The 24,608-nt window shown below is 49.8% G+C and overlaps 1 protein-coding gene across 1 annotated transcript in view; it reads right to left on the bottom strand.

Moving 5' to 3' along the window:
- Positions 1-1,578: 1,578 nt before the first annotated feature.
- The window catches only part of NEGR1 (neuronal growth regulator 1), a 117,492-nt gene continuing 94,462 nt past the window's right edge, over positions 1,579-24,608 (bottom strand). Inside the window, exons 6-7 of the mRNA XM_026042473.1 lie at positions 23,954-24,105; positions 1,579-4,746 (exon numbers count right to left, since the gene is read on the bottom strand). Coding sequence (XP_025898258.1) covers positions 4,616-4,746; positions 23,954-24,105 — 283 coding nt within the window. The 3' untranslated portion in view covers positions 1,579-4,615. The remainder of the gene's footprint in view (positions 4,747-23,953; positions 24,106-24,608) is intronic.

Raw genomic sequence — 24,608 nt, 5'->3', positions numbered from 1 at the left:
TTGAGCAAACCCTAGGGGAGAATTCTGACAACCAAGAGATACTGAGGCTTCAGCATGTAGGTGAAGCAGAGCTCTTAATAACTGTTATACATCATTCGGCAACTGCCTTCAGCACAAGAGTCCTCAGATGATTACAGCTGATGGCCTCATTGCAGCCTTCAGAGACTCCAAGGGGAATTAAGAGTCAGAGGAGGCTGGGAATTTGGCCCCACATCTTGTCCTGTAATACAAATTTATGTCCTAACAAGGACAGTTTAATATCCTTTAAAATATAAATGGCTAAAAGTAAATTACGAGCTGTGACAAGTATGCCAATCTACATTTTTAATACAACAATTTTCTAATGGAAAGCAACTTTTGGTGTCTTTGTAAGTTTGGCAGAAAGTTGGTAGAAGCTTATAAGGAAAAAAATGTGTTTCCTCAACGCTGAAGGTGACCAGGGAAAAATCTCGTGCACCCCTCTGATAAAAACTTTCAGAGCAAGTTTTACTGAGAACTCTTCCCAAATTATCCTGAGACCCTTCTTCTGCAGTGGTGATGATCTGGCTGTGCCAGTTACGTTAGGGACTTTGCTCAGAGCAGATCAGTTCCCTCCTTCACCCGTAAAGCTTAATGGAGAAGCACAAGAGCGGAGTGCAAACCAGAGCTAAGCAGGTGCAGTGACCACACTGAACTCCAGACAAGCCCAAGCGAGTTGTCCCTGTCCCGGCGGGCAGCGCCCAGCGCTGCCAGCCCCTCCGCGCAACCTGCCCACAACCACGCAGCTCATTTCCAGTGCCAAAGAGAAAGTGTCAGGCGAAAACTTTGTCCTTTTCCTAGACTTCCTCACATATGGCAATTTATGCAAGAATTTTAAATTATTTAAGATTGTTTTAAAAGAAGCTGAATGTTTTTGCTTGCTTCTTTTCTTTTTTTTTTCTTTTTTTTTTCTTTCCAGAAAGAAATGAAAACTTCCATGGCAGGTTATGAAGTATGGATTATTTACCTCCAGACTGGCCACTACCATTATCCAGTCTTAGAAGTAAATGCATATCTAGAATTTAAGGCATATTGTTTATCCATGTAAATATATATTTTGGTATACACATTCTTTATAACACAGTTATGTGGAATAAGCAGAGATTTTGGTAGGCAAAACGTTTACCATTATTTTTCTAGAATGCTAACTCCGAAAATGTGCAAAAAAGCAGCTTTTACTGGTGATGTTTTTTAAACACTCCTGTATCTTAAAAACAGCATAGTATCTAAAGAAAATATATATATTGAAAAATTTAAAAAAAGCTGTCTAGCTATGAAGAATAGGTTTCCTGCCAAATTATAAACCCTTGAGAAACTGCATTTGTTTAAGAAGTTGTGAGACATCCTTTAATTCAGTATAATATCACGATCATCAACTGTATGATTAGAGCATCATTGCTTCTATATGTGCCGCCAATGAGATGGTAATTAATAAACCTGAGTTATTGCATGAGTAGGAACTTACGGTGTTACAGACTTCAGGGTTTCGAATGTGGAAAGCAATCTTATATCCAGTTATGCTGCTTGCAGCTCATCCATTTATTTTTCACATTTTAAAGCTGGGAATAAATATAGTGATATTTGATCAACAGATATGAAACAGTATGGGTTAGTGAATTGGAAAAGCATAGAACATACCTTGAAACAGTTGCCTAAAGCAGGTACACCCCAGAAATTCAAGGGTGAATAGGTCTTGTAGAATGCTATTGTATTCCGTTTGCAACAGTCTGCACAGTCCATTTTGGAAGAACATCCCAATAAGTCCCAAACTGTACAATTACCAGTTTACCGTATGGAACAGATTAACCAAAGAATCAAGTTTCTTTATTTACCTGTATTGCCTATGGCTCCAATCCTACAAAAACCAAGGTTGACTGACTTTACGAACTCTGATTTTTGAGTAAATCGGTGCATAAAGTCAAGCACGCCTGTGTCTCTGTAGGACTGGAGGGTTAAATGGTCAAATGTTGACAAGCAGCCTTCGAGACACAAACCCTACAGACCCCGAGGGCACGTGCGGGCAGCCCAGCGCGAGGGGCTGAGCCTGCAATCTGCACGCACACACAGGTCTCCTCGCTAAACAYGCAGATCTCACGGGTGTTTAAATGCCCAGTCCACCTAAGAAAATGCCATTGGCACTAGAAATATTTGTTCTGTTTTTTGTTTTGTTCCTTTTTAGACTTGACAATAATTATGTCCCCAAATGTCCATGCTGTTCCAGTGGCACCCAGAATGAAACTGTCAYTGCTTTCATTTTTGTATTTAATAGAACAGCTGTTTATTCTATTCTGTTGCTGGAATTATCATGTTCCAGATATAGGAATCGCTGAAGCTGTTTATCAAAATACCATATGTTGTCCAGCCACAGTATAGGAACAGCTCTCAATTTTCTGTAGGAAGAGGCATATGAGTTGGGTTATGCATATCCTAACTCTTTCTTTTCCGTCTTCACAGAGCTATACTGACGTGGTATTTTCTGAAGCACCACTGTTTCTAATGAATAGTTCTAAAATATAGCACTTTAAAGCTGCAATACAAGAGAGATCAGGACAGTATATAATTTGAACTGTTTTTTTTATACGATTTCTGTAAAGAGTGAATTTTGCCATGTTATTCAAGGTTTTAAAAAATGCCACATTTTTTGACAATAGTAATGGCTTAGCACACAGCTCAAAATAATGTCATAGAATCTGTTAATTCTATCACTGAACAGAAGTAGCGTGGCTTAAGACATTTTATTGCCATATTTTGGAGTCACTRTATTTCAGTTTATACCCTGCATCTAGGTTAGTCAGTAACGAAACAGATTCACTGTATAATCTGTCTACATCTTAGCATGGGATAGCATAAACTAAAGAAATTCAAAGTTTGCACTTTCAAAACCGGGAATATTTGCAAGCTGAATTTGGAACTGCTGAGTTTGCACAGTACTCATCCGGTATTGCTAGCTACAAAAACTTAGGAGAAAAKGTGTTATAGTAATTGTATCGTTACCTACTAGAATTCCTACATAAAACAGGTCCATGGAAAGTAAATTAATAATGTAGTTTTTTTATTATATTTGTTTTCAACAGTTGTTTCATAAGCAAGTCAACCTCTATGGGGTCAATGTGAGATCCTGTATTCAAAGGCTGTTGGACATCATAGTCAATCCCAGCAATTTATATGGACGACATTTTCAAMCTCAGCTGTAATTTGTGAGCAAAGGGTTATGTTAGTGCAGCATGGAGCTGTGTTTCTAAAAAAGAAAAGAATTTAGTAACATTATATGCTATTTTGAAACTTGTCCTTCACTGAGTTACAGAGAAGTTAACTGCTGTAGCAAGATAYTCGTACAATATTAGTACATGAGTAATGAAGTTCTGTCTTTAAAGATGCATCATTGGTAACATGCACTTAAGTACAGTTATTGGAGCAACCTCGTTTTAACATGTATATGTATTATATATATATAAAAAATCTGCTTGATACTTAGTGTATTTTCAGATATCTAATATTTAAAAGCATCCTTTATCATTGCTAAAGTAGCCAAACATAAAAATCACATCGTTTGGGGCAATAATAAAAAAGGGACTATTCAGCTTCTCACATATACAGCCACTTAAGGATTTTGATTTAGAATGACTGAGGGAAAAACTTTTACATTCACGCGGTGTCCGAAAATACTCTGTGTTTTGCTTTGTAATGGGAACACTTGTTTTAACAGAGATCATCTACTGATTAGTGATAGTATATGGAAAGAATAGAAAGGCTTTGGTGCTATCCTTGACTGATGGCCTAAGCATAGAACTTAGGCTAGGCCTGAAGCAGTGCCCTGACCTGCCGGGCGGGAGGCAGAGGTATCTTTTCCCCAATAGCACCTTTGTCCTCAATTGGAGATCAGCTACGCTCAAAAGGATGCTTTAGCATTTCCCAAAACACATTCCGGATTTATTGGAGAGGAGGAGAAAAGTAGTATTTTATAAAGGCACACCCATGCTGAATTGGCAGGAAAAAGAAAAGGGAACAAAAAAAGCAGTACTGCACAATGCAGTTATAATACAAGGCTCATTCTTGAAACCTGAATATCATGCTAGAAGAAAATCTAGATATGTGTAACATTTTGAAGAAATATTTTGAAGGCTTTTTTTTGATTTTTTTTTTAAKCAAAAAAAGAAAAAATGCTTCTGTGTAAATGCAGATAGAATGTTATTTAAGAAGGGAACTGAATGTTTGTATTGCAGCCTTAAAGAAGCACATTTTTACTGCAATATTCTTTTTTTTTTTGTAAACTACAGTCTGCAACTCAGCAGACCATGACTGAATGCTTTTGAAAACTTGTAGATTACAAACATGAAATCACAATTAATATCCTCTAAAAGTAATTTCAGAGCTTTCACGTCTTAAAAAAGGACAATGTGTACTGCTTCACAAGGTAATGCAGCTAATCAAAAAAGGAGTAGAATTAAAGTATTTACATAATGAGCAATTCTACAGAAGGCGATCATCCCCATGTAAGCACTGCTGATTATATCCCACGCTGCTTTTAACAAACTCTACCAGATTGGATCCAGTCATCAGCACTTTCAGAGAATCCTTAGAAGCCGTTTATGGTTCTTTACACGTGTTGCAGAATGATGTTCTTCAGGTAGAATATGCTGGTGAGAGAGGACAGTGTCAACACAAGGGACCAGCAGGAGAAGACCACTTCGGCAGCGCCGGTAATCCCGTACTGGGCAGTACTGGGGGCTGCAGAGACAAGAACGAGCGGTTAAGCCAAAACTCTACCCCGCACCCCAAAATGCTTCAGTTTACTTCATTCTCATATGATGTTTTAGAGCAGCGAACCCGTTCTTCTGRAAATTGAATAAAATGCTGCAAAAATACAAAGAAAAAACATGCCACAAAAACAAGTAAATATTGCCTTTTGTTTTAATGAGAATAAATCACTATTAATGCAAACATTTAAAAACCTGAATACTTAGCATTAGATGAGTGCATTATATGTAAGCAACTGAATAATTCATTTGTTTATAAGTTACTGAGCATTAAAATCCCTATTGAAATCAATGAAAGTTGAATGTACTGTGGGAAAACATTCTCTATCACTGCCTAACTTTAGAGGTCAGACTGAAAACTTTGCTTACCCAAAGCTCAGCAAAGCTAAGCTAAACGAAATGAATTCATTTTCAGTCTCTCTGAAGACATTATCTTTACCTTCTTTAACACAATGCCTTGTGTACTGAAGTAACAGCATGTGTTTGTTGTAACACATGTAACTCTATTTTGAAGAAACAACCGAGAAAACAATTCGTAACAGTCATGATTCTCACGTGTGCTGGCTATTTTGTCTGGGGTTTCAGTGCCGGGGATCATTGCAGCCGCACTAACACAGCGACCGGGATCCTTCTGGCCACGGTAAGGCAGTGACAGGGATCGTTCGGGCCGATCTTTGCAGATGCACAAACTGACAACAGGGCTCGTTCTGGCTGCACTAACGCAGGGACCAGAATCGTTCCAGCTGCACTAATGCAACAACGGGGATCGTTCCGGCCACCCCAGTGCAGCGATGGGGATGGTCCCGGCCGGTGGTTCCAGCTGTGCTAACACAACACAACGGGGATGGTTCCCGCCACACTGACACAGCAATGGGGATGGTCCCGGCCGGTGGTTGCAGCCACGCTAACACGACACCGGGGCTGGCTGCGGCGGCGCTAACGCAGCGATCGCGGTGTCGGGGGCACGGTGGGTGCCGCAGCAGAGCGAGCGCCGCGCGGCGCGTGCGCTGCCTGCTCCGGCCGCCCGGTGCGCTGTGCTGCACCGCGGCGAGCGACGTGGGGCCCCGCGACGCGCTGCCCTGCATGCAGCCTGCCGGGCACCGCGGCAGCGCCAGGCGCAACGCGGCCACCGAGCAGCAAAGGAAAATGAACCCGCGGGGTCCGGCAGGCCCCCCCGCCTCAGCGCCAAGCCTCGCTGCAGCCCCAGTGCTGGCGCATCACCCGCCCTGCGGTTTCTCTGTGGTGTGTAAGATACCAGCTCCTTCTGAGTCAAGCAGCTCAGAACCACGAGGAGGTGCCGGCCCGGGCGCTACCTTCTCATTGAAAAGGGAAGTTTCTGTGATAAGCCAGTATGACAAATCAACATTAAATTTATTACAAAAATCGAGCTGCAAGCTCAACCAAGTAGGTGGAATTTTATCATATAAAGCAAGTTTCACAAAGTACAGATAATTTGAACTGCTGCAGCTCTAAAAGCAAGTGGAAAATTATGTAAATCTGATTTCCTGGGCATGAACCAATGCTGTCTTTCTAAAGCTTATTAAATCATCTGCAGTTTGGTTCAGCATAAAAACAGTAGGTGAATGAATGGGGGAAAATTACACACATCCTTGTGCAAATAACGGAAAGGAGCTGCGGGTTCAGAAGAAGGTGATGTGCGAGAGGCCTGCAGGAGGGCACGGCTGGGATGGCTGCGATGCGGACATGCAGTGTGATGCCAGCGCTGCAGGAGGGCAGTCCGGGCGAGCTCGGCGCCCGGGCGCTGCCTCTGCTCCGTGGGCTCGCGGGGTCGCTTGCACGGACCCATCGGGAGCTGCTGACGCTGCGGTGCCGGGCTCGGAGCGTCGCTGCRGGCAGAACCCGCTGCCCTTGCGGGCCGTCCGTGCTGCGTTTGCCGGAGGGACGGAGCGGCGGCGCGCTGGCGGGCTGCTGTAAACGGGCTTTCAAGGGCGGGTCAGAACACAGCGCCGCTCGCCCCGTGGCAGCTCAGCGCTGGAGCACGACCACGAGGTTCACATTCCGCACACAGGGGTGTCYGGCCGGCGGGACGGGCAGTCACGGTGCCCCCGGGCCCATCCCGCCTCGCTCCCGTCTGCTTCGCTCCCACAYGAGGTTTTCCCCAAGCAGAGTAAACTCTGCTAATCTCCTGTGGTGGCTTAAGGGCTTTAAGAAGCCAACAAAGTGACTTCTAAGATTCAGATATTTCTGGATAATGTCCTACTTGCTCCTCCCTYGGAATGAATCACTATTTTACTGCTGCTGTGTAACTCCAGGCAAGACCATTTTCTGCTTGGACTGCAGACCTTTCGTGATTTCTGGAGGGTTTTCTGTGCCACGTTAAGAGCTTCCATTCAGATGGAAGATGTTTACATGTTTCCCAAACAGCATAAAACACACAGCTTATTTTTTCCACTAAGATCTCAGCACTGAAGGCAGCTTTACCCCTGTGCTCAGACACGCTAGCGCACACAGCCTTAACATTTGCACAGAGAAAAATCACGGAGGTATCCATGATGGGATATTAAATGAAAGCATGAATTTGTTTGACTCCCTGGTTATATGCGCAGCTCTCCGAGGCCATTCCGTCGTTCCTATCACCATCCTATGGGAGCACTGTGTTAGTTCCTGGTCGCACGGCGAGCCCAGGGACGGCTGCGGGGCCACCCTCCGGCACCGCCTTCGGCAAAGCATCTCCCTGCCCAAAGACGCAGAGCAAACCTTTGTAACCATCTAAAACAGGAACCAAGGTCAGGCTTCTCACCTCCCCTTGTGCTCATCTGGCAATGCAAATTCTGTTGCAATCTGCAGAGGTGCCATGAAGCAAAATGAATCTTTTTCTGCAAGAAGATTATAACGAGTTTGAGGAAAGGACTGTGGTGTTTGAGAACACACAATGATGTCAGACTTAGAAGACACAGCAGCTCAAGAACCTCTCCTCTTCAGGACAACGCCGTGGACCTGCCGGGCATCCTCCTGCCCGGACCCCGCTGTTTGCCCAATATAGTGATTTTTCTACGTAAGCTCAATGTTTTACAGCACTACCTAGTTGTTCAGCACACATATTCCAGCACCCTCTTAGCACGGATCGGATTATGCACCGACATCTCTCCTGGTAGTGAATTAAAAGGAACAAAGTCATATTATATCACTATCTCTAATTAATACAAGAGATTAGGCAAAGTATTATGCTGCAATGTGCTAACCAACATTGCCTAACACCAAGGGCTGCATTAAGCAGAAATAATTATAAGCTTTAGTTCTGATGCCTTGCAGACAAAAGCACGAACCCCTCTGGTTGTCTTAACAGCCAGAGTAATTCTGTTAAATGGATTAGACAGAGAGATGCTAATAAGCATTTCATTTGGCTATACTCACGTTAATGATTTATTGTGGGAAAACCTTAATAATTAGTTTCTATGCAATTTTTTTAAAAAATGGAAAAAAAAGAAGCAAAGGATAAACTAACTCAAGGTCAAAGCYGTTAGAAAAAGAAGTTGAAAAAGACTGGCCTGTCAGCAAAGTTTGCTTAAAAGAAGTGACTGCAAGAAAATGGGCCTCCCGAGTCTGTGCTGGGTCCTACAGATAGCATCTCTAAATACTGTTACGATTAAAGTCGGTGAAGGAGTTCCGGCTTTGGAAGAAAGGGCAGGCTGCCTATGGAAGCCGGAATTAAGAGCAAGGACTTGCAAGAGGAGAGGGAACCTGCGTGGAGCGGCCTGGCAGAAACTCGGGAGCGTTTTGACCACAGGGAAGTTTGTTGCTCCCCTGCCCTGTGAAGCAGGCTTGGAGAAAGCTTCGTCTTGGAGGACAAAACCTCAGACTCTTGCACAAACAGAAACGAATCTGAGAAGACACCAGTTTGTCTAGTGTTATGCAAATGCAATCATCCTCAAGGCTAAGYGCCCTGGGCAGGCATTTACAGCGATGGAAAACTCACTCGCTAAGTTAAATATAGATAGATGTGACCAAGGAGGTCCTTTCAAATCGGATGCCAGATGGAGACTAAATTAAAGTGATTAAACAAAGCTTTGACCATCGCGGTAACGCTCGGCAAAGCCTGATAATTCAGGCAGTTCTGCAGTGTTTGGGCGCGACGCAGGGCGCTGCAGAGGCGCTCCCGCCTGCACCGCCGCGGCTCTCCTGCACCCACGCACACCCACGTACACCCACGTACACCCACGTACACCCACGTACACCCACGTACACCCACGTACACCCATGTACACCCACGCACACCCATGTACACCCACGCACACCCATGTACACCCACCTACGCTTAACTGCCCGGCCCATCGCGGCGGAGGAACTCGGGCGAGGAAGTCAGGGCTGGCATCCTCATCCCCAAATGCTGGCACCAAAACGGTCACCATCAGTCATCTCACGAAGTCCAGCTAGCACTGTCGGCTGGCTGTTGGAGGGGAATGCGGTGTGCACTGGGGTGCACGAGCGAGTGCTGGTGTGCACCAAAAACAGACACTGTTGGTTTCAGTCACCAGGGCCCCATTTCCAATATGCGCTCGCTTTAATTTGATACGGACCCTTAAACATCTTTATGGGAAGTATGTTCAAAGACAAAATACTACCCTGSGAAAATGGTGGCAGATTAATTAAAAGAGCTAAAAATACCCCGTGCAGCGTGAGCGTTCAGCACGGGGCCCTGTGCCGGGCCAGGGGTGCGGCGGGCGCCTGTCCCACCGGCGCGGGCGGCYGCTGGGAGCCACGGGCGGGAGGTCCCGCACGGTGCCCTGAGCTCTGCCCTTACCCGCGGGCAGCCGACGGCCCTCGCAGGAGCGCGAGGCTGCGCCCTGCCGTAACGGGYGAGCACGTTATGAAACGGCTGGAAAATGATACACCCTATACGACTGCATTCGAAGGGAAACACACTATATTGCTACTGTTTTCATAACAAAAAAGTACCCAGCTCTAAGTTATTTTCAAACCGTCATTTCAAAATTTAGCAAAGGACCACCAGGAAAGAAGTGCTGTTTATAAGTGGTTATCTCCCCCTTCATGATGGCATGAGGCGTGTGCCCGCTCGGCACGGCCTGCCCCGCGAGCAGAGCCCCGCGAACAGAGCCCCGCACAGACCAAGGGTCGTCCCGATGCCCGTCCAGCCGCTGCTGCACGCGCGTGTCCCGAGCCAGAAGAACCTGCTCTTTAGCAAGAACAGCCGCTTGCACCAATCCTGGCGGAGCAGTGCTTGGCTCTGGCACGTCTGCAGGAGAGCAGCTGGGGGCAGCGGGACTCACCAGGGCTGTGTCGCTGCGAAGGAGCAATATTTGTGTGTGTTGTGTGAGCAGCTCCGGGGCTGCCGGCGCGCGGGCTCCCGCGCCCTTGTTCAACGGCACCCTCGTTGAGGGGCAGCGCGCCTGCGCTCGAGCGCCACGCGCCTTCATTCAAAGACAACGCGTCCTCGTTCAAGGGCAGACAAAAATCTAACGTGGGAACTAATTACTTTGATTTCATAGGATGTTTGGCTCATCRTCATACTTGACAATTATTTACAACTTATATTGGTAATTAGAGATTAGCATTTGTGCTGAAATRCTGTAAATAGCTTTGAAGATATTAGCTAAACCTTCTAATTTTTATAGGAAATGAATTTATTAGCAGCTAATAGGGGAAATATTTGTACTTATGACCTTTTGTAAAGCATTCTTTCAATATCTTAAATGATTGGTTGTCAGAATCATTTTTCTCAAAATGAAGTGTGACATTATAAATAAGCTCTTGAATTAAGCAGCATATTAAATCTGTGTATTCAGAGTATTCACTATTAATAGTTCTCATATATCATTAAGATTTTGTTGGTTCAGCTACAGCCAGGCAATGTCATATAACGTATTATTAATGATAATTTTTTGCGCAGACCTTTACRATTTCTGGATAGTTTCAACATCCTTCTCCTGATCCTGACGCCGGGTGCTAAGTTAAACAGTGCARCACAAACTTTCCTGCCTTTTTTGGTGACTCTGCATAAGAAATGGAGTTTTGCCAGAGGAGCCAACAACCAAGTCTTCTAAAATCATCTCCGTTAGATGATTTTGAGAGTGTCACTTTTTACTCAGCTATTCTGCTGCTTTCTTAAACGTTATTTTCCCTTCCAGTTACACTTCTCCAGTACATGTTGCTCCAGTTCTGCATGTGTATTAAACCCCAAACCTTAATCCATGGCATTCCACTGCTGAGGATCCTGCTAATAAGTATTTTTGCTAATATCCTAATATCGTATTTGCTAGCTGTCCTGCTCATACGCAGTTGAAAAAGGGTGAAGTATTTTGCAAAACTTCCTACTCAATGAAGATCTTTAAAGGGTCAGGTCAGCACTCGGGCAGCCCACACCCCCAGGGACCCCAGGCACCTGGGAGCTGCCCCTGCGTCCCTCTGCGCCCGCTTTACCGGGGAGGCCAACCGGGAGCAAGGCGGATCCGGAGCGTGAACGGGGTGAGCGCTCGGCTGGGCTGGGGAGAAGGAGCAGGCTTGGCAGGGCAGCTCGGCCACACGGACACACGCACGGGTATTCCTGCTACAACTATTTTAATCAGTCTTTTCTGGCCAATTCTGCACATAAGACACAGCCTTATGTGACAAATACAAACAAATACTGCTGCCTTTAGCGCATGAATCACATTCTGGAATTTCCCACTTGTCTCTTCCTCAACCACAACATGTCCCTGGATGCAAATTCCCTTCCAGTAGCTTTGCTATGTCTTGTACTGTCAACGCTGCGAATTGGACGGTTTATGCAGTGCGCTTTCCCTTCTGTTTTAAAGCTGCTGAAGGACAGGAGCTTGGCGCTGCCGCATGTACACACCATGCACCAACAGCATGAAACAACACTGTGCACTGGCACCTTCCAGAGTCACCTTGATGGGGTCGCGCTCGCTGAGCTCGGGGTTACGTCTGCAGCCACCCGCCGCCCAGCACAGTGCTCAGCTGCAGCTGCAGGCCAAGAACAGAAGCTCAACAATGGGATCGCTGCCCCCAGACCGCCTCCAGGAAAGGCATCTCTAGCCTGGCTGTCTGCACTTGCCTGGGAATTAACCAGCGCTGCAGGGGAGGAGATCCAGGTGCCAGGAACCCCTCTGCAGTTGCTCCCACCGACTGCACCGAGGCTGAGGCGGCCGCGCTCCAAAGTGCACTGAGATGAGGATGCAAAAAACCCCAACATGCCCAGTTGTGCCATTTTCCAACATCTCCAAATTTTGACAACCCTAAGATGTGCTGAAGCTTCTTCCCAGTGCGCAGGAGGAGCCTGCGCTGCGGTTGGGCCAGGGCCAGGAAGCCCCATTGCAGTCGCCCGGGGGCCCGAACGCCAGCGCCCCCAGCACCGGCCCCGTGTGACGCCCACATTGTCCCCACATCGTCCCCGTGGGTTCCGGCCCCACAATGGGGGGGCTCGGAGCAGCTTTGGGCTTCAGTGGACTCCTCAGCTTTGGGAATAACTCATTAATATTGAAATCCTCCAAGGGGGACATCTATGCAGTCAGTACATCATCAGAAAAAATATTCTTGCATTTTACATACTGGTTTAGAGAGCAGAAATCAATGGACCTATTTTTAATCCTGCTTTTCACTTTATGATAGAGAGTAGCTTTTCTGATATTAAGTGATGCATTTATTCAGCAAGCAGCGAATAATATATTTATGATTTACTGGGTTCAAATGGTCTTCTGAAATGATGCAGTCTTTCAACACTGCAGAATGTCACGAGTTCACGCTGTGAGTTACTTGAAACATGGATTTTCCTTAAACAGAAACATTTACCCAATTCCAGCGCCTGGATGGAGAGTGCAGCTCCTCTCAATGATTCAGAAGCGTTTTGGCATGCCAAGGTCCCCGCCACAGAGGGACCCAGCGCTCCAGGTGCTCTCCTACTATCCGGGACAAAAGAGCCCGTGTCTTTTTTTCATATGTTTTCTGAAGGGTGATTTAGGTGCCAAGTGCAGGGCAGGGAGGGCAGTCAGGAGCTGGTTTCTCTCACCAATCACATCCTTGCCTCGTGTGGGAAGAACTCGCACAGACTAGGAGGTGGAAGGTGCTCCCTGTGGGGCAGGCGGCTCGTGCTGTCGCTGCCCTCACTACCTGCACTGCCTGCACTGCCCTCACTGCCTGCACTGCCTGCACTGCCCGTGCTGCCCACGCTGCCCGCACAGCCCACGGGGCACAGGGGAGCGCGCGGCACTGCCCGCAGTGCTCATCCAGGCACCAGCCACTGCTCCCGTGCACGCAGAACAGGTCAAGTCCCTCTCCCCAAGGCCAGCTTTGGAACAGTGCCTTGTAATATGCGAAACCTTTAATTAAAGACGATTCCTCAATTACCCTCTCTGACCTCTCACTGTTACTTAATCAGCTGCATGGATCCAGCAGCATCTCCAAGGGCTCCTCGAGCCTCCTGTGAGCGCATCGCGCTGCACGGGCAGCAGCAAAGAGCCCCTGTGCTGCAGCGAGCAGGCATGAGGCTCTGGCCACCCCGGGGCTGCGGCAGCTCCCCTGGCCCCAGCACCTACAAGAGGGAACAACTGCCTGCGCAGGAACCCAGGAGCGCAGGGAAAGCACGCAGGCTGGCACACGGCACTGCTCTCCCGCTGGGAATAACGGCTTGCACAGGGCTTGTGGATTCGCCTTTGGGACGGGGCACCCGCTCTGACGTGTGCTCACCTTGCTGGCTGTCACTTCAAAGCTATTTGTAAACTTTGGTTTTAAAAAAATGACTTTCCTAGGTAAAGACATTTGAGGAATGCTGCTGCAGTATTTTTTGCTTATGAGTATCTATGAAGTATTTAATAACTTCTGTAATAAAATTTTACACATGCACTTTATCTTGTATGTGCTACACCTTATGTACAGCGTGYATTCTTGCACACTCGTGTTTCGGAGCCTGCCTGCCATGCCGGAGCAGCCGTTGCCGTATTTGTGCTGCGGAGGAGCAGGGCCGGGCGCTGCGGTGGTGCCGAGGGCCGGGCTGGCGGGCGGCAGGAGCGGCGCCGCGCTCGGCYGGGGCAGCCGGAGTCCCGGGCACGGCGGCGCCGCCGCGCAGCCCCGGCTCAGGCGGGCAGCAGGCACCACGGCACAACCGAGTAAGAGGCTGGCTTGAGAGAGCAGCACAAATGAAACTGTGGAACACAGAAAAAACTGCTGTGGTGGTAAACAAAGCAGCAGCTACGTTTTGCTTTAATAATGGATTTATGCTGCCTTTTCCCCCCCCCTTTTTTTTTTAAGCGCAATTAAGGGAAGCTCTTGTGAACGCAGCGCTCTGCTGTCTGCCCAGCCTGCTGTATATTCAGATCTCCACATGACAACGATGCTTCATGTTTATTCTGTTCAGATATATTCCAACGTGCATTTGTGGCTTAACAAGAGATCCCAGACAAGTCACCAAGGAGGCTCTGGATCTAGCAGTGAGTCTGCCACCGACAACGATGCTGAGCAGCACCGTCGTGTTGACGGAGGCTCTTTTAATTCTTAAATGATTCTCTCTGAGGTTTAATTCTTTTTTATGCTTTTAGCCTTTTTCTATCTTTTAAAAATTACTGTATATACTGAAAATTCAAATATTTTTATGTGATCCTACAGAAATCTCTCTTGCTGAGCTCAGCGCAGACCTATGAAACTGCTTTTCGGGGTTGCATCTATCCACAGAAATCCTCTAAGATTCCCAAGAGCTGCAGCTTTTCTTTCACACCCAGGAAGCGCTGCTCCCTGCTCCGCGCGTGGCCACCTGGGCACGGGGCACGCGGAGCAGCACGGCCGCGGGGACAGGGACACCGCCGCCACTGCCACCGCCCCCTCCTCGGCTGCCGGGGCATTGGAAAGAAGTTCTTGGTTTATCTTTAGCTGCTCCGTAGTCTARGGCAAGGTGAGGAGTCACGAGGGTGGTGATGTGTCTGTAAAGGAGGGCATGGGGAGCAGAGGGAAGGGAGGGGGCCATGCTGCAGACCGGGGGGTCACGGAGCCCCTCGCTGCAGGACGGGGCCTTGGCGCCTCCCCCTCTGCCCGCGGCCCTCCTTGCAGCTCACCGGGGTCTCTCCTTGTTTAGTTTTTTCCATTYCTCTTTCCTGAGGCTGCAGCCCTCCCAGGGCAGCTATTTGCTGTGGTCACCACAGCTTTCTGGGGTGCACTTTAATCATCTGCCTTTCTAATAGAGACGTAACAGTGTGCTCCTCAGGCAAGTTCTGCGCTGCTGCATGGCCCTGCACAGCCCTGCACAGCTGCATGGCCCTGTGTCACTGCATGGCCCCGCACAGCTGCAGGGCTCTGCACCACTGTATGGCCCTGCACACACAGACCCAGGCACCGGGTGACAGAAGGAAACCAGGCAGGAGGGTTTCACAAARGGGACGACTGAAGAACAAAGCCACATCTAAGGCACCGAGGAAAGGCAGAGCGGGGAAWGCACACACAGACAGAGACACCCTGCCCGCCATGCGCCAGCTCTGCGACAGGGYGGCAGAGGGGTCAGTTCCCACAGAAAAAGTGCCCAGACATCCTTGGCAGAGGTAGGTGGTACTGACCTGGGCTCGAGACGGGGCTAGAGGTAGTAGGCTCAATAATTTCTACAAAAAGGGAAAAAGGAAAAAAAAAAGAGAACATTTGGGCATTAATCACACAGAAGACAAGTACAGCACGAGACAGTAAACAGGTACACGCACAGGCACACACACAGGTACATGCACAGGCACACACACAGGTACAGATACACGCACAGGCACAGGTACAGGTACACGCACACACGCAGAGGCCCAGGTGCACCGACTGACACAGGTACAGACGCACGCACAGACAAACACACAGGTACAAGCACACAGACAGGTACAGGCACACGCACAGGCACGTGCACAGGTACACGCAAAGGCATGTGTACAGGTACAGGCACACACACGTACACGCACACTCACAGGCACAGGTACAGGCACACGCACAGGTACACACACAGGCACATGCACAGTACAGGCACACACACACCAACAGGTACAGCCACACACACAGGGACATGCACAGGCACACGCACAGACATGGGTACAGACACAGGTACAGGCACACACACAAGTACAGGCACGCGCACTGGGACACGTACATGCACAGGTACAGGCACAGACACAGGTACAGGTACAGGCACACACATAGGTACAGGCACACGCACAGGGACATGCACAAGCACACGCACAGGCACACGCACAGAGCACAGGCACACTCACAGGTACAGGTACACGCACAGAGGTACAGGCACAGGTACAGGCACGCGCACAGACACAGGTACAGGCACACGTGTGCACCGGCCGCCGCGCCTGTCCTTTACCACGCCTGGCACAAACACCAAACAGGGTTTCACAGCGGACACGGTTCCCCCGCACCCAGGGTAAGGACATATTAACCTACGGCTTTTCATTGTAGCTCTGCTTTAAATTCATTATTCTGTGTCTTCTTATTAGCTTTGGATAGTGTTAAGCAAAATTAAAATCCCAGCCCCAATCCATCTTGCAGAGGCAAGCTGCCATTTCACCGCAGCAGTTCAGCTCTTAATAAAGAAGATTTAACAAAATTACCAAGCTCAGAAGATCATTGTCCGTATCCTGGCTCTAACAAGACACTAATGAGGGAACCGGCAGCCTCTGGACGGGGCCGGTGCGCAGTACGACGCGAGCGGCTGCCGCCCAACGCCCCCCTCCTGGGTGCGCTTTCCCCCTGCAATTACCTTGCAGGCTAACACGATGCAAAAATGATCCTAGTGAAAACTGCAAATGTGTTTACCAACAAGAGAAAGTTATAAAGCTTCTCTAAGCACTGATGGAATAAAACGCAGATTCACAGCACTGATAATCCTGTTAATATAAATGAAGTATTTCAGTCTCCAAAATGCACCTGAAGTTTCGATATGTCTGTCACTGATGCATTAAGAGAGGTCCTCACTGRTAAACTAAGATGCTGTTGCAAACACCACAGTCTCCGGTGCCGCCCCACAATTTATGCCAAGATAAGCGGTGGGTGAAGGCGGGCATGTGCCAGCGCCTTGCAGAACCCTCGCGGGACAGGAGCCTCGGAGCAGCATCAGCAGCAGCCCCGGCGCGGGGCGAGCTGGACGGGGCGCAGCCGTGCTCACCAGCACTGCGAGGGCCCCCATCCTGCAGGGACAAGTGGATTATTCACCCAAACAGCCTGGGGGGACATGGGAGGCGCTGGCGTCCGGCTGCCCAGCCCGCCCCGCGCAGCCCCTGCTCCGGCTGCAGCACAGCGGGAATGGGAGACAGGTTTGAAAATACACAAATATTCCCTGTTATCACCATAGTGCTCACATGCAATACTGAAATCCTGTGTTTCAGCACGAAAAGCGATGCTTTACAAGCCTCAGACGTAATTTAATGCCTTGTCCGCTTCTCCATCCCGGTTCCTGAAAACATAGCCCATGCTACCAAAGCTAGGATGAACAGGAACATCAAATAAAGGAGGGATTTCTGGAGTCCTCAACGTTTTAACACCATTTCCTGCATTTCTTCAAGCACTTTGAGGCCATGTGTGAAATGACTGCCGCAGCTAACATGAGGCTCCTCTTGCAACATGTTCCCTGACATCCCGCTGCAGGACAGGGTGCCCACAAGGGCTCACCGGCTCTGCGCTCCCTGGGACCCACACGTTTTTATGAGGAGCACAAAACRCAGCGAGACCGACTCGGGGAAAGACACTGGCTGCAGCGACAGGCCTGCCCCGCTGGGACGCGGTCCCGTTTCATTTCTAACATTACTCTAGCTCGTTTTGGTGTTTCACCTTCCAGTGAAACCTCAGCACACACTGCATCACAGCACAACTTCGTGACAGATACTCTGTGATGCAGGTGGTCTATAGGTGCTTGCTGAAGGCACCGGGAATGCTGCTCCTCATGGATTTGACGCAATATTTATAGACTACCCGCATAATGGAGGAATTAATCACTGCTCCAAAACGCAACTGGCAACCAAATATTAACATATGAACTAATTAAAAAGACTCTCATAACTAGTTTCATTTATGACCTTTCGTAATTAGCGAGRGTAATTTAATCTAATCTTCTCTGGTCTGTATCAGCTATGCTAAAGATTAATGATTTATTTTGAAATAAAGCTCTTTAAGCCTTCATAAGCCAAAACTGTTTGACTGCAATGGTAAATGGAAAAAAACATGTTTAATGCAAACCCTTTTGGGTGAAAGTGTGAGTGTATTGGGACCAAGAGATGACCTTAATTTTTTTCCATATCTTTTACTCCCCATTAATAACTTGCAGTTACAATCTGAGCTCTTTTACAGATTTGAGCGATTATACCTTAATTGCCCAATGATAGTTGGCTTTATTTATACAGTTTGATCTTTTATTACAGGGCGACAGGTTTACGGTCCCTCACGGGTCCCTCTTTGCACTGCTGTTTAGGAGGGAAGCAGTAAAGAAACCAAGGGCAAGGAAAGCAGAGCCTGCAGGGCCTGAGGGGCCATCCCCAGGCGGGCACAGCAGCCCGGGCCGGGCCACGAGTGTGACAGGAGCCCAAGGCTGCGGCCACGCCGCAAACGCTGCCCTCGGGGCTCTGACCTAGCGGTTCAACCTGTAACGCTACAAGGGTAAGCGCCATTCCTGTACCAGTGCTTGATTCCCGCTTCACATTTTTCCAGAGAAAACATCCGATTTAGTAATTTTTATGGCTGTTGAGATCACAATGAGATGCAGGAAAAGTGACAAAGTAGTCCAAGTCCTTGTACTTTGGTCCTTCATGAATTTGTATAAGCGGGGCCGCGGTGCACAATGCAGAGGCAAGGACGTGTCAGCGTTCCTGCCGCCCAGCCACGCAGCAGCAGCAGGGCTGTCCCGCGGCAGCTCAGGTCAGTGCAGGCTGCGCAGCCGCCGCAGGGGGCCAGGGCGCCCGCCACGGGCACGGGCACGGGCACGGCGGCACCTCCCGCGCAGCCCCTCGGCTCCCGCTGCCGGCGGGCAGCGCCACGGGAATCTTCCCGGAGGGCGGGAATCTTCCCAGCTGCCTTTGCTGGATGCTGGGCTCAACGTTCTGCGGGGGACAGTGTCTCCAATATCAGTATCAAAACGGGAATGGTATCAAAATGACCATTAAATGTGACTGCAGAAACTAGACGTGGTGTGCGAGGGCAGATGAGAACCTCTGYGGCTCTACCTGAGCGGACAGCCCCYGGAGACCTGCGCACAAGCAAACGGGTAAGGCCACRGCCCACTCATGTCTTTAGTGTGGATGGACAGCTAGAAAATGGAATGGGACAGGACACAGTTCACAGCAGGGAGCACTGGAAGAGGCTGCGCAGGGAAGAGGGGCTGGCACCGTCCCTGGCAGTGCGGAAGGGACATGTGGACAAGACGCTTGGGGACAGCGCCGGGCAGGCGGGGATGGGGTTTTGGTCGCTCTCAAGGAGCCTGGAGGTCTTTTCTGACTGTACGGATTCTGTGGATCTACCAGGGGAGCTCCCTCCCACGCCGCCAAGGTGGACATGCGGCCACAGAGGCACCTGCGGCCGTGGGCTGGCGGGACCCGGAGCCGCTGCGGCAGGAAAGGCGGCGCGGCCGGCGCTGCCCGCGCGCCCCTCGCGGCCTCCTGCTCCGCACGACCCGGCACGGGCGCTGCCGCCGCAGCACTGCCAGCCCTGGCACCGCCAGCCCAGCTCCCGCGTGCTTCCAGAGCCCTCGGCTGCAGCCTGCCAGGCTAAAATAGAATGAAGCGTTTTGGAGGGCCTCAGCACTTCTTTTATCTGCACAGGGATTGATCTGGGGGATTTTGTATTTGTAGCCATCAAACATCTTACATTAGTCGCCACCTCTGTTTCTACCTCTGCTTACTTTTTTTTGACAAGATTATTTAAAAGTAAAGCACATTTCCATGCAGATGCAGGAGAASAGTGAGCTCTAAAGCAGCCACCCAACTCAGGAATCAGAGGCCGCMGTCACCCAACCTGCGCACGGTTTCTAACACGCAGCCGCCTGGGTTCTGCGCAGGGCACCCCTGTCCCGAGACGCCGCACAGCCCGGGGCTGCAGCTTGAGCCCACCGACACGGCCGTTTGGGAGGAAGCTATTTGATAATTACTGTGTAATTACGGTTCTACTGATCCCTGGTGAACTGGAATCCACAGACAATGTCTATCAAATGAATCGTTACAAATCTCTATAAATTACATGGCAAGACGTGCCAACATCATGATGAAATTCATAGACCATCTTGCAGTCTCTACAAACGCAAACTTAATTGAGCTGCACATCTCTATCAGGAGATGAAGGAGCAAATGATGAGAGCCGAGGATGGCCCGAGCCCGCAGTGCTGCGGGGTGAGGGCCACCCGCAGAGCTGGAGCCGCAGCCGCAGCCRCGCGCGCCGGCCGGCACCAGAACCAGCTCCGGGCCGGCGCTCGCAGCGGGACGCCCAGTGCCTCCCCAGCCTGCAGAGCCAGCCCCGAGCCAGCAGGCACAGGGAGCAGGTGCTTTTATTGCCTTTACGGGGAGCTGCTAACACCAACAGCAACCAAGAGACATGGGCTGCAAATGCCCTGCATGAAGGCAGAAAAGTCCAGCACACAAATCAAGGGGCTATAATAAACCACGTGTGCAGCTCAGAGGACTCACTCATCCTTGTTCAGATTTGCCCTGTCGATTTAAGGGTAACTTTTTCATGGTGAGAGTGCTGAGATGTGAAATATTAAATTAGATGTTATTTAAGCATTAGTGCCCGGCCACCAAGCATTGTGTAGAACAGGGATGACTACTGAACAGCTCTGTTTCCTCTTCTGCTGCTTCTTCCGATGCAGAATCAGAGCAGCTTCTGAATTTTAAATCTCACTCCACAGCCTAGACTCTCCTTTAGCAGATGAAATGCCACTAGGATATTGCAAATACACTGTCCGACTGCAGGCAGGGTACATACTGGRTCTGGGAGGAGAAACAGGGATACCGAAGGGTACAAAAGGCACCTAAACCTCAGCAGGATAACCCCAGCATTCCAGACTGTTCCGCGGGTGCGATTCTGCTGCAATCCCTTCCTGGAGCCGAGCGTGTGGGCACTGACCCTCGCTCGGGGGTCCCTCCATTGCTGCCCTAACAGGCACAACAGCCCGGCTACGCTTTAAACACGGGAAATCAAATAAGCCTCCGTCTACAAGAAGATAAATATGAGTCTGTTCTTAAATGCAGGACAGGAAGAATCACCACAAAGGAATCTAGGAACATCAGCGTCAGCCGCTGCACGGGCAGCCTCCTCTGACCCCCGGCAKGAGCAGGGGAGGCTCTCGAGGCGCCTGGAGCCTCTAACTGCTCCTGCGACGGAGTCGAGGGACACACGGGGCCGCTTCCAAAGAGGAACCCGGGCAGTAGTGGCTCCCGGAATGAGGGGCTGGGCCCTTGCTCCGTGCTCCCAAGCCGGCTTCTTCCACACGGCAGGCACTTCCTTGTGGATGAGCGACACCATGGAGAGCTCAGCCACTGCATTAGCAGTGAGAGCGACTCGTACACGTGCGTATTTTACAGTCTAAATAAACGGCAGTTCTATGGAACAGCCCCGCTTCGCACCCGGGCACCTTAGTTCACATGATGACTGCTCTAAACATCCGAGTATTTTTACACGCCAATGATTTATTGAAAAGGACTGCAACTGCAAGAGTTCCTTACCGCACAGTAAAATTTAGATTAGTCTTGCAAATCATTTTAAAGTAGTGATGGCAGCTTTGTTACTCGTAGTAATATGTAGGGGGAAAAAGGACATTTTTGAACAAAATCAGCACAGGTCTTTGCACCAAGAGTTTCAGCTATGAGTTATGAGCAATACCTAAGCATCTGCTGCTAAGGTTTTTCCTCTGAGGTTTAGACAAATCCTGAAAACAGTAAGCTTTTATAAATCCCTAGTTTATTATATGCATATATATATATATAAAAACACAGTCAAAATCTTGACACATAAAACTGCAGGTGTAATTAAGGAAAACATAGCTGGAGGTGTCTCCATTAAAGGCTCGCTGAAATCCCAGCGCTTGGTACAGGCTGATTCAATGCCGRGGTTAATTAGTGTTTATGCTGCAGCCTCCTTAGGAAGCTTGCTCGCAGGTTTAACTGTGCATCTGCTCTTAGCGTCCTTGCATGCAAACGGGAACGTCGTGTTCCCTGGCTTTCGGYGGGTCACAAGCAGCTGAGCTGCTGAGGAGCACGGGGCGAGTGCCAGGACAGGTCCATAAACTCGGTGCGGATCCTCTCGGAACCCCGCTCCTGCAAGGACCGACCCCAGAGGCCTCTCCCAGGAGGGATGCCCAGCTCCGCCCGGTCTCTCCAGTCCCTCCTTCTCTACCCARCCTCTCGATGGAGCAGTTTCCCCAGCCCTTGTTTCCTCTCTCCTCTTCTGAACCTGCCCTGCTCATCCTGYAAACGCCCCCGGCCGGGTCTGCAGGCGCATTCCCGACTGCGCTGCGGGCTCTGTGCTCACCAGCATGTTACTGCACTCCTAACTCTCATCTCACTGGCCAAGCAGGTTGTCCTTGGGCTTTCCAGTTTTCCAAAAAGCTGATTTAGTGAAGTTTTTGACTTACTCCATGATAGATAGAAGCATGGCTCGAGAAAGAGCTGGGAGCATTAGTTTTCCAGCCCAATCCGGCCCTGGGCAGCCCCTGTGTTCATTACTGGGTTGGGAGTAACTTCCACAAATGACCTTGAATGTTTAATCATCATCATTACTGGTACCGGAATGAAAATGGAGATGCGCTTTCAGATGCGTAAATTAGAATCTCTCTGCTTTACTCGAGGTCACTACGAATATGTATCTAAGRCACCACAAGTGGGTGGTTTCGGAAGTTAAACAAAAGCTGGACAAAATACACACCGAGGTATCGGGTACCTTTCCTAACGCTCACTGGGCATCCTGCTCGTTCTGTTTCCGCAAGGAGGATCAGCTCTCAGGCTCTGGGTCCTCCTGCCGCCGCCGCAGAGCAGCGTCTGCCCMGCAGTGGAGGTGCAGCAAGGCCACTGCAGACGTTTTAATGGTTTCCACCCGGAAACCCCGGGACCCTYCTGTTCCGGGGACGTATCCAGTGATACACCCGCTATCCACAGCGTGACTCAGCAACAGGCACATTGTTACATGTTCTGTGCCATTTATAGTGGGTTAATTTACTAGTTTTGAGGAGCCCCCACATTGCCGGGACTCCCGCGGGCGCCGCCGCTCCGCACCCTTCCCCGCGGCTCCGCACCCTTCCCCGCGGCACCGCACCCTTCCCCGCGGCAGCACCCTGGCCAGCGGCAGCACCCTGGCCAGCACCCATGCACCGCACGACTGCAGCGACTGCTCTAAGCAGGCCTCGCTGTAAGACATCAACGTCTCATTTCCAACTTTTCATGTCAAGTAACATGCTGATGAAATTATTTTTACAAACCTATATTTKACAACCTTATGTAGCAATTAACCATTAATTACTCTACTGTTCCTCCACACACACCTGAATCAGAGCATATGTCAAGCTCTCTGTGATTGCTAACAAAATAAAATCTAAGTAGCTTCTTACAAGGTGGAATTCACTCTGAAGTATTAAATAAGTATTTCATATTTCATTTGTCACTACTTGGAGAGTTTTCTGCAAAGAGAAACTCTCTTTCTAGATCATTTCAGTGCAAGCCATGAGTGAGGAAAGGTGTGCACCCACAAACTGAACAATGTTAGCTACCATCTGAAACATAGACCAGCAACTTTTGCAAACAAATGCTTGTTTTCATAGAATTTAGAAATAGCATGAGGTGTTTTATCATGGCCTTGCAGTCACAACCTTGTGCATCCAGCAAGGGCAGCAGAGCCAGGCTGCGTCCCCTTCCTGTCTCCCACCTCCCTGTGAGGTTTAACATCGCACTGGTGCTTACAAAAGAATAACAACTCTGTCCCATATGTTCTAGGTTGTCTTTTGGCCTCACAGYGAGCGAAACACACAGAGTTCAGCGCTGAAGTTGAGCCGCGCGCAGCGCTCGATGCTGCGGCCAGACGGCAAGGCCATCGGCGAGCGCCAGGAGCCCGTGCTCGCGGTTACAGCTCTCCAGGAGGCTGTTGGAGAGCCCGGCCGCGCGAGCTCGTGCTGCGGCGCCTCCGGCGTCTCCCTGTGCAGCAGCCCCTCGGCACGCGGCGCAGCGCGGGGCGGCCTGGCTCGCGCCGCGGCGGCGCTGCCGACCGCGCGTACTTACGGTTCAGAGGCAGGCTGGCATTGGTGGTGCCGAGCTTGTTGGCAGCGACACACGTGTAGTTGCCAAAGTGCTCCTCTGTCACATTGGTAACAGTGAGAAGGGATCTGGTGCTATAGTTTTTAATAGTAATTCCTTGCTGGCCATTGATCAGTCTAGAAGGCAAAAAGAAAGCGGCGGTGACGGTGGGGCAGGGGCGGGAGGGCCGAGCACGCGGGACGCGGGGCCGGGAGCACGAGGGACACGGGCTGCTCCTGCCATGGAGAGCGCCCATGCTGCTGGGGGAGCACTGCTGCTCACGGTGCCTTCCAACCCTACAGACAGGGAGCTCTGAACTAAACACACCACCTCTATTAACACACAGGAACACAGAGCCATGTATCCTGCGGTGAATGCCAGCCGTCAGCATTCTTCCTAAAACTACGGCAGGTCCGCCAGGATTCACTGTGCTCCGGTGAGCTGTGTATCGAACAGGTTTTGTCACTGTATGCTTCCATTTCATGAGAGTATCAGCCCCGTGCGCCCAGTCACCACCACCCTGCCCTCGTGCCTGGGCGCCTGGCCACCTCCATCCCTGCCCTTGTGCTGGACCCGCACTGAGCCCATGTCCACTGTGCCCTGCGCAGCAGCCCTGCGCGCTGCGGCCCGGCAGCACCAG

The sequence above is a fragment of the Nothoprocta perdicaria genome, unplaced genomic scaffold (assembly GCF_003342845.1).
Source record: "Nothoprocta perdicaria isolate Ctin4 unplaced genomic scaffold, notPer1 scaffold_304, whole genome shotgun sequence".
Classification (NCBI taxonomy): domain Eukaryota; kingdom Metazoa; phylum Chordata; class Aves; order Tinamiformes; family Tinamidae; genus Nothoprocta; species Nothoprocta perdicaria.
The sequence above is the reverse complement of the archived record's forward strand: the minus strand, read 5'-3'. Positions and strand labels throughout refer to the sequence as shown.